The following is a 10,692-nucleotide window of genomic DNA, read 5'->3' on the forward strand; positions in this document are numbered from 1 at the left end:
ATTCAAGGGTAATTCCCTTGGAATCCAGCTTTCTGCTACAGTATTGGCCAATTCACTAATCTCATCACCATGGCACTAATACTTTCAGAGACTCTTTGATTGTTAATATTCGTATTATAATTTTCCCAAACCAGAGCTGTCAAGATATACTATGTGCACTGCTAATTAAATTATCTTGGTTTGTTGGCACCAAATTTCAACACTAAATAAGATTCTACTTCTCTCTCTTTCAGTACAAAGTTTGGCAATTTTATTTTAAATGCCATTCACAATATTTTGTATATAAAAATATTTTTTTAGCTATGCCAGTATCTAGCACTGCTGAGTCTGTTGTTTCTTTTAATCCTCAGAGCCAATACAAATAATTATCTATACAATACTGACATTAATGTACTTGAAAATATTTCAGTTTAAAAGATCACGTCAAGCAGTCACACAAGATAGCACCCAAGGAAATTTTAATTGCTCTTGTCACCATATCAATAAGAAGGCAGTCTTTCAAATGTCATTCTGCCCATGAGATGACCCCAAAGTAGTGCTACAATTAAATCTTCCAGTTCAACAGCCTTTAAGCCATAGTATATACAGACCACTAAAAAAGTCCCTTTTCTGTTTATTATTTTCATTTTGGATGAATGACCTACCCAGCTGTGTCTTCCATAAGGCTATGTATTTTTATATGCACACACACATGCTATTTAATAGTGGGGGATTGGGAAGGGCTTTTTTTTTTTTTTTTTAAATTTAAGAAAGATCATGCTAGAAGAGCAGTGAAGTTGACACTGGGGTAGTCTCCTCTCAGCCATGCAAGGAATGCCCATTAATGTCACTGGCAGTTACAGGCACAGAACAAATGGAGAACAAGCCCCACCTCTGAAGCAGTGATGTGCCTCAGCATTTCATACTGACTATACTATTCCCAGACCAGATACTCAACTCTAATTGATAGCAATCAGGGTTGAACATGAGGATCACTAGCACTAAAGAGCCCAGCAGAAGTGGTAAGCTAGTCTTTTCTATTTTACCTAAAATGATTATTTACAAACTTGGCTCACTGTGAGCTGGTTTGAAATTTAATTAAAAATGAGATTTTTTTTTTCCAATCCCAAGCACAGCTCTCAATAAGACATGCAAGAAACTAGTAAAATTTCTTATGGCTTTGAAGATAAAAGTGAATTGAACTAAGCAAATGTCATATTTAATATTTTCTCCCTCTAGCATAGAACTACTTCTCAGTTAAATAAATAAATAAATAAATAAATAAATAAATATTTGCAAACAATGCTGATCTCCAAAAATAGTTTGTAAAAGTAAACACACTGAATAACTTTAAACTTAAGAAATATACGGTATAATCCACAGTGTCAGAAAACCTTTCTGGGCACAAGTTAACTCATTCATGAAGCAGCAAAAGAAGCGTATTCACTTGCTCTAACAGATTTACAGCCCCAGTGGTTTCAATTAGCTTTGAAACTAGAAGATGGCTCTGGACCTCACACTTCATGGATGCAACAAAATTCCTTTTTTCTTTAATTCTACATGATGTGGAAGGCTGCAGCCCAGCCCTCAGCCTCCACAGTAATTAAAACATTTACAGCAGAGCCGCCCTTGCTGGGCCAGTGGCAATGGTTTAATGAGATCAGAGCTCTTAGCCCAGAACACAAAGTTGTATACACACCAGAAGTGCATACTGCAGATACATTCCCCTTCCTCTGGCCCATGCCTTCATCCAACAGTTTACTATGTGATCCTTCTCAGGTGACTAATGCATTTAACAATAACTGGACACTAATTCACTGTTCTTCCAGTGAATTGCAGGAGGGGAGACACGGATGGACGGGTCACAACATGGATGACACGTCAGCTGAGGGAAGTCTGCTCTAACCAAGAAGCTCTCAAAACTCCAGGAAGAGAAAAGGTGGTGTATTCTCAAACCCTCCTTGTGTCAAACACCCCTTGAGTGAACTGACGTAAAGACCTCCCCTCCACAACTACTGTAAATTCAAGCATTCTAGAGAGGAGCACAAATGAAATTTTATTGCTTTCCTGTACTAGTCACTCATTCCTCTTGTAAAACGCTACATGAATTGCCCTGAACTTCAGTGTCATCTCCCCTGGATGACTAACTTCAGGAAAACAATTTAGTGTCTCTGTTCTTGAGGAAAACTGCCTTCCAACTACAACCAAGACAGAATTTTTGGCTTACAGAGAGCAACAGAAGTCAAATTTCACTACTGCATTCAAGTTCTAACCAAAATGATCCAAATCTTCGATGCTTCACACTTGGAAGCAACTGAGAGCTCCCCTCTCCCATCAACAGGTCTTTGGAAGTACACTGGATTTCACCAAATAGGGGCCTACATACTAATGGAACCCACCATCAACAAAACTCTGGTTAATGATTCCTAGGAGGAAAGTTATTTCTAGGATCATTTTTTTTTTTTTAAACTCAACTGGATGTTTCTCCAAATGCAGATATTTTCATCAGTGTTTGATCTAACTCTTTCTGCCATAAGTCACAAATGCAGCAATTAGGACCTATTTCAGGGGAAAAAAACCCATGTTTTAATAAGAAGCCAAAGTTTCAGCTGTGACACAATAAAACTGCACCATTCCACAGAGCCTTGTAAACTAACTGAACATTTCAGGAGGAATTTTGAAGTCATAAGGAGAAAAGCCCTTGGATGATTGAAGTGCAACAGTACTACATTATTGGGGAATACACAACTGTCCCACACAATCCCGTGTGACTAACCATTAGTTGAAGTGACTAGTATTCCTACATCCTGAGGTGAATGAAGAGCCAAGAGGTTAGGCTACAATTCACTTTGTATCTTGGTATAATTATACAAGAGATCAAAGAGATCTCAGAAGAGGAACAGTCATGCAATCTCAGTTATGGAGTCAATAGCTGCGACTCCATAATCCTTGTCAAAAAGACTGTACATATGGCACATCTGGTTCCAATGTAGGATTAGAAATGCATCCTTCCATATTACCAAAAGTTCGTATTTTAAAGGAACTTTAATGTAGCTGTCACAGTGTGCCTGTGGACAGGATGACAATTAAACGAAATCAATTAGCAGGCTATATATGCATACAGATACTACCAAATATATTAGGCAATAAATTGCAAATATTTTCAAACATTCAGAAACAGCTTTGTCAGGATGACAGTAAAAAGCCTCATGGGAACAGTGCTTTTAAACGTACTTAAACCTATTTACAGTTTTATAAAGCAGTAAAATTATAGACTAATTTTTAGTTAATGGCTTGCTAATTGCTGAGCTATCACAAAGACTACACCTTGAGCAAGAAGAGAAATACTGTTCTACTGTCATTGCAGCTGAGCAGACCCTATGGAACTGAAAACTGAAGAGTTTTGTGGGTAGCAAAGTATCTTTGACAAAAGATTTATTTTTTCTTTTCAGAAAGCAAACTTTCTGGAAGAAAATACATTTCACAACGCTAACGTCAGAGTTTGTGACCTTTAACTCTTGAATTTTAAACCCATGTTTAGTTTGGTGAGTTGAGCTTCTTTCCTAGAAAATACCTATGTGAAAGGTAGAACATATCTTAAAAGCTTGACTCACAAAAATGGGGATAATGAAAAATAATTAAAAGCACATGGGGTTTTTTTGCATCTGTATCATACATGTATGTACTATTATTAATGGGAACTTCTTTCTTTGGACACATTGTCTCTAAGTAAAGCACAATAAAAAGTCACTTCAGCCAACCATACCTGCAAGCTGAACATGAACTGATTATACTCATCAATTACAAACACTTAGATCGGTATCTTACCCCCTTTGCCTTACTTCTAGTGACTTCCAAACAATTTATCCTCCTCTAAATACAACACTGGTGGAATCTAAACAAGTCACGATTAGCTTTTCCCATTCTACACACTTTAACAGCCCACCTAAAATGAAGTATTCTCCCCTTGAGAGTTAACTTTTCCTGAGACACGAGAAGTCCAGGCATCTGACAATAAAACTGGTGGCTAACTAAGCAAAGAGCCTGCAGGAGGTTTGGTGGCCCTGCTCTGCTTGCGCTTTCAGAGCCACATTCCTTGCTGGGAAGCACAGATTCCAATCTCCCCATCTCTCGGGTTACTTTTCCACTGATGAAGCTTTCAGGGCTTGATCCAAAGCTCACGGAAGGCGATGGGAGTCTTTCAGTAAACATCAATAAGCTCTGGATCATACCCTGAAACACTATGAGGACCATATCTAACAATTGTTAAGTTTGTTTACCTCCCATCATGCCTTTTTGTTTAAAGAGACAACATTAAAAAAAAAAAAGAAAAAAAAAAAGGCAACTTAAACATTTCCTCCAGCCCAGCTTTACACGGGAGGACTGGAGGAAAAAGAAAGGGTGGAAAGTGGCCAGTGTGGTAACAGCCGGGACAAGTGACATGTGCTGTAACTCTTATGGAGCAAGTCAGCCACGCATTATTAGTAAAGACCAAATAAATAACAATGCAGTCTTCGGGGACTTCTCCTTTCCTGAATTCCTCTGCCAAAATGTCACAGACAAACTTGTGCACCAATCAGGGTTCACAAGCTTGCGCACACTGGCAGGGCGCTGGGCTTTTTCCAGAGATTCTCTGTTTGTTCCTGTTTGTGAAGGGGTTTGTTCTAATCGTACTGCCCCGACGCTGGCGGACAGGTCCCCTTACTCCTCTGGCTTTTGTACGAGCACCAAGTTTGCTCTGCGGCTCCTAACTTCATCAAAGGGCTGAAGGAAACCACCCACGGGGCAGCCCCTTGGAGCAGCGTTAGGGCAAAGAAAACCCTTCCTTCGCACAACCCGCCCTTGCGAGGGAGAGGGGGATGTAGAGCGAGCTTTTGGGTTCCCCTATTTCAAAAAGGAGGGGCGGGGGGGGGGGGAGGTTGGCAGCGAGGAATCTGACATACCCTGGCGCTGGAGAGCCTGCAAACAGCCCGGTGCTGGCAGCCTTGCTGGAGTCCCGAGCTGCTGCCTCCGCTGCTGCCGCCCCCGGAGTATTTCTGCTTCACCATCCAGTCCTCCAGCCCTTTGCGAGCCAGGGAGGCGTTCACCGCAAAACTATCACCTAGAAAAGAAGAGACAATGCCGCCGCTGAGCCGCCGCCGGAGCCCGCCCGGCCCCCGCGGCCACCCCCGCGGCCACCCCCGGGGCCACCCCCGGGGCCGGGGCCGGGGCCGGCGGGGCGCAAGCCGCGGCGCAAAGTTGAGGGGAGAGGGCAGGGGGACGGGGGCAGCCGCAGGGACCGGGGGAAGGCGTTCAAAGTTACTAGCAGTAGGAGCCACCCCTACCTTCTGGACTTTCTCTGGGTTTACAAACGGCAGCTAGGCAGATCCGGAGGAGAGTGTGTGGGGGAAATAATAAAGGAAGATCATTAGACACCAGCATAAAATCACAGCAACAAGCCGAGTAAAATCCGAATAAGGGGAAGGGGCTAAGGAAGGAGCAAGTGAAAGGAACTAACCATGTTTCGAGTGAAGTTTCCCCATCTCTCTGCATTGATCTGCAATTACGATTCATTTGACTGTTTTCAGTAGGGTCAGGTTCGCTTGTTGTTATTTGTGTAGATCTATAAAATCCCAGCGTGTTTAGAAATCCATGTGCTCCGCTTCCCCCTGCTAACGCACAAGCGAGATCAAATCTCAGCTCCTCTCCTGCAGCACGGCCCGGCGTCCCCCTCTCCGCTCCAGCCTTCCTCCTCTCTCCTCTCTTTCCCAAAGACAGAGGCGGTTACAAAAGACCTTACTTCACCCACCGGGGAACATGATTGACACCTCATTGAGATTAGACCACTTGCAGGCAGCCTCCGCCTTCCCATTGGGCCGCGGCGGCAGATGAAAGGGGCGAGCGAGCCTTTTGGAGGCTCCAAAAAAAAAAAAAAAAAAAAAAAGGAAAGAAAAGAAAGACGAAAAAGGAGCAGCCGGGGCGCGTTTCACTTCCAGCCAGGCACGGGCGGCGGGGCCGGCCCGCTCCGCTCCCCGCGCAGCCCCGGGCAGAGAATGCGCCCCGCTGCCCCCGGCCCCGGCCCCCGCCCCCGCCTTGCCCGCCCGCGGCGGCCGCGCCCGCGGAGCCGCCCGCTTCGAGCCGCGCTGCCGGCGGCCGCCCCGGCCCGGCCGGGGGCTCCGGGGCCGCCCCGCCCTCCGCAGGCTGCGCCGACCCCCGCGGGCAGCCGGCGCTGCGCGGTGCCGCTCTCCGCGCCCGCGGGGGCTGCCCCCTGTACTGGCGGAAAAGCGGCTTGTGCCCGTGGGCCGCGGGGTCTCCCTGCCAGCCCTCCTCTGCCGGCCGCTCGGCCGCCCCTTCGGGCTGCGGCAGGCGTCCGGGCACTGGCCACCCCGCACACCTCTTGTGATGTTCGCAAACTGCCTTCCATCAGCCCTGGTACCCCATGCCTGCTGCACCCCTCGTGTCCCTACTTAGCGGCAGTATCCTGATTGAGAAGGAAGCCAGCATGTCTGGAAAAGCAGCTGTTGCGTTGACTTCAGTCCTGCGAACCGCTTTTCACGAGCATCTCTGCGCGCACAAGCGATCCCACTCCAGTCACAAAATGCCAAAACGCCGTTTTCAGGGTCACAGCCGGAACCCTTTCTCAGTGATTCAAAATGTTGGCAGCAGGAGGACAAAGTCTCTATCCGCTTTCTTTAACCGTTGTTTTTGAGTAGATAAGATTTAAGAAGAAATCTGCCCTTCTTCTCTATGAACGGTAGATTTTTTACATACAGAACAAATTAAAAGGAAACTTGCTGTTTCATAAAGACAATTCTCACACTCATTAAAAAATTGTTTCCTTCCTCTGGCTGGTCATTATTTTTCTGTTTATGAAAATCACATCTCCCTTGAGATCCTCATAGTTCAACTAGGAGAGATAAAAGAGTGTGTAGTACATTCAGAAGAAGGAAAAAAGAAGGCTTCTGAGAATTTTACTCAAGAAACTACTAGTCGAACTATGTAGGGATTGACCCAGATGGGCCTGGTCCAAAAACTTCAAGGACACATCTGTGGTTTCAAATCCGTCCGTTTCAAGTACAGGGAGGAAGGAGTTAGGCTTGGGAGCTCACCTGAAACAAAGATTCAAAGCATAGGTAGTAACACTTCTGCAGGGAACTGGGACAGGGAGAGGAGGGTCAGGCTTGGAGCACATTTTTAGAAGGAGTTCCAAAGCACATGGATGTGGTGAAGGTCTGGTATGAAATGACTGCGCAGCACAGCCAGTGGAAAGCCGTTAAACGAACCATTTAAAGCCAAATTGTTCTTTGGATGACTGCAAAGTCATTTCTCACATTATTTCAACTATTTATCTGTCTAGCAAAGAAAACACTTGCATTGTGAAATGCAGCCATCGCAACAGCATCAATTGCTTGTCAAATAGCTAATAACATGCATCTTTTCTGAATCTTTTTTATGTATTTTAATAATTTATTTGGCCCATTTTTTATGTTGTGTATTTAAAGTGACACATTTGTTCCTTTGAAGATTGCCTCTTGTTTTGGGGAGGAGAAAGAGGGGAAGAAAGGGATTTAGATGAAGCAGACTCCTTGGGGCATGAGCCTCACCTAGACTGTGAAAACTTGTAAAAACTCTCTGATGCATATTAAGAAATTTGTAATTGTAATACCAATTTTATTTTCTCTTCAGCTTGGCAGATACTCGAGTACCCTTTTTTAACGTCATCAGCAAACGTTTTATTTGGGATATCGCTTATCTTCACTCTTTACAAGAAATAGAGAACACCTTAGTGGAAGTGCCCCCCAAATGGTATGGATTTATTCATTTATTTTGTGAAGTGGTGCCCCCATCATTCAGCTCTTGGGAACAAAACAAGGCCTTAGAAATGTCATGAGTTCAGCAGGTCTGAATGAGCAACTGGGGGAAGAAGCCCTCGCTTTCACAGCAGATTACAGAGGTCCACTTGTGCCACAGTTAGGGAGACGAAGGGACTTGCATGTGTAACACAGTCACTGTTGTGCAGTATTGCTTTCACATACGCAACATTTGTTAGAGTTTAAAGAAAGCCCTTTTTAACTGCAGTCAACGACATACCCTGCGACACCAAGGTTCTCACAGAAGAGCAAATCTGATAAAAGAATCCCAAATGTCAGTAACTGACTCTGCATACAATGGGATTCATGATTGCAGTGGTTGCGCACAGGAGTAATGCAAATACGAACTGCTTACATTACATTGAGTAGGAATCACAACTGCAGCTATTCCTTCCTCTGCCTGAGAGAGAGTTTTAGCCACTCTTAAATGGCCAAATCTTGAGATTCTTAGCGTGGTTTTGCTCAGACAAATTCCAGTTGATTTCAGGAGGATTTAGCATGGTATAACAACCAAACAGGGACCTCAGGATTTGACTCAGTAGAATTATAATGATCCTCAAAACTACAGGGACTTCGAGGCACACAAAGCCTTTTGTTTTTCCTTCCATGGAGCCAGAAGTGTGTTAAGTAGTGACATCTAGTAAAATATCAGAGTAAAGTACACCATTCATAAAACTGTACTAATGATTAAAGGGTCTCTAATTCAACCCAGTGACCCCAGTGGAATTCTTAAAGTTTGAAAGCCGTGACGTAGATTATTATTCATTGCCCTTTCATTAATGCTGACTACACTCTACTTTTTCAGAGGATGGAAAACCCTTTTGAACCTTGTTATAATATAAACCAGTTGATGATAGGGAATAAATATATCGTAGCCAAGGAACAAGTGAATAAGACCACTCCTGGAATTAATTTTCAATATTCAATAGCATGGTAAAATTAATGACAGTACTTGCAACAGCAAGAGCTGTATCATCAGTTAGATTGAGAAGTACCCTGTGTGCACCACTGAAGGTTGTTCTGATGTCCTGACAAAGAGTAGAGTACTTCTGTGCAATGATACCAGCTGAAACAACATGTCTAGTTTGATTCTGTATTTGCATATTGGCTACAGAATCGCGGGCAAAAATAAATGCTAGCCTAGCATATGGTAAAGTAAACCAGCATTGAAAAGGTTCAGATTCAACACGTACCTAAAGATAACTAAACATGGTATAAGGCTGCATGAAAGCAAGTGTCCTAAAACCAGTTGTTTAGAGGCCAGGGTACACTACACACTAATGGTGTACCTGGCCTTAGACTGGTGAATTTAGTCAGAGATCACGTTAAGACATGGACCTACAGACGTAGCCTACCATGGCAAACATAAATTGCTGATGAGATTCACCTCCCTGTTATTCAGGCTTCGCTGACACACTCAGAAAGTCCATACGGCCAGGGGAGAATGCCCAGCCCCACACAGCACGCAAGCCACGTGCCAGAACCACTGACACCCACCGCGGAGTGGGGCCTTGCTTGGTGCCCAAGGCGAGACGGCAGCAATGCACCCCCTCCACCAGGCTGCTGTTTCCTACATGTAGGAGCAGAGCGAGGAGGGCAAATACACATGACAGATGAAAGAATCACACTGATTTTCCTGTCTGGGTAATGCGGTGAGTGGTAAGATACCACGTTCCAGTTCTTCAGCTTTATCTCCTTCCTTTTCTTCCCCTCTCCTGCCATGTTCCCATCCAGCTGAAGATGAAAGAAGTCTGGCATTGGCCTCCCAAGGTCTCAGGTGGGTGCTGTTCTCTTCCACCTGGAAGTGGCATGCAGGTCATGCTAGACCACCTCCAGCAGAAGTGAGGGTTGAACTGTGCTTTCTGAAGTGGAAACCCCGTGTAATTCTCCAAAAATTGTACACACAGAGGCAGTAACACGCAAATTGTGCTGCTCCTCCTCTGCATTAGATAATCTGTCTATATTTTACAGCAGTGTTTTAAGAAAAGGCTGCTCAGTTATGAAAGGAAAAATATATATAATTTCATGTCTCTAAAGATGCTTCTGGTGGTCCGGGACAATTTGAGATATAGCTAAGCTCTGAAGATTTCTGGGCCCCAGTTGATACAAAATTTTGAACCCCGTCCCTCCCAAAAATCACAGAGAGGTACAAACCACGCTCAACTTCCATTTCAACCAACTTCCAAGCAAATCCCTTTTACTCCCATCAACAAAGAATTGCTCACAGCAACAATACCTCTTCAACAATTGCTTCAATTACTATCCTGCTGATACATTTGGGGTCACAATCCTGGTCTTGCAGGTATGACTGATCCTTTTAACATTTAAATTTTGTTTTGGTGACCATATGAGTGCTTTCATCGCTCGTTACCAAGACACACAAATAGGATGCTTGTCACAAGACACTGTTTCACCTTTTGGGTCTTTGGTACCTATGGTCTTGGCAGTTTTTTCAGTATTTTTCCCTCAGGCACTTTTGCAATCTGGCATGTCAGCACCTACTAGCTTTAGCAACTTTGCAGCCTTGGCTTACTGCCTCAAAGCTTTGGCATGAGTCTGCACTGTGGCATCCTTTCAACTCCAAACCTACTTGCTTCGCAGGTTTTCTTTGTTTTTTTTCAGGATGTCAGCAACTGCCCTGACCCTAGGGGAGAAGAAAGACTGATCAGCAAGTTCAAACAGTGTCTGTGCAGCAGAAAGATGTCTATCACAAATGAGCACATTCACTACATCACCTGCCCTTATGTGTAAGCGTGCCAGATATTGCATATGCTCAGGTACCATGAAAAATTTTTCCAGGCCTTCTTCAAGATTATCGTTATACTTCTTCTGAGAGCCTGTGATGATGGGCTGGAAAAAACAC

At 44.2% G+C, this 10,692-nt stretch overlaps 1 protein-coding gene across 1 annotated transcript in view; it reads right to left on the reverse strand.

Moving 5' to 3' along the window:
* The window catches only part of NKD1 (NKD inhibitor of Wnt signaling pathway 1), a 112,387-nt gene extending 106,886 nt beyond the window's left edge, over positions 1–5,501 (reverse strand). Inside the window, exons 1-3 of the mRNA XM_075715729.1 lie at positions 5,477–5,501; positions 5,304–5,336; positions 4,923–5,080 (exon numbers count right to left, since the gene is read on the reverse strand). Of these exons, the coding sequence (XP_075571844.1) occupies positions 4,923–5,080; positions 5,304–5,336; positions 5,477–5,501 (216 nt within the window). The remainder of the gene's footprint in view (positions 1–4,922; positions 5,081–5,303; positions 5,337–5,476) is intronic.
* Between the last annotated feature and the right edge of the window lie 5,191 nt (positions 5,502–10,692).

This window comes from Pelecanus crispus, chromosome 8 (assembly GCF_030463565.1).
Source record: "Pelecanus crispus isolate bPelCri1 chromosome 8, bPelCri1.pri, whole genome shotgun sequence".
NCBI classification, from domain to species: Eukaryota; Metazoa; Chordata; class Aves; order Pelecaniformes; family Pelecanidae; genus Pelecanus; species Pelecanus crispus.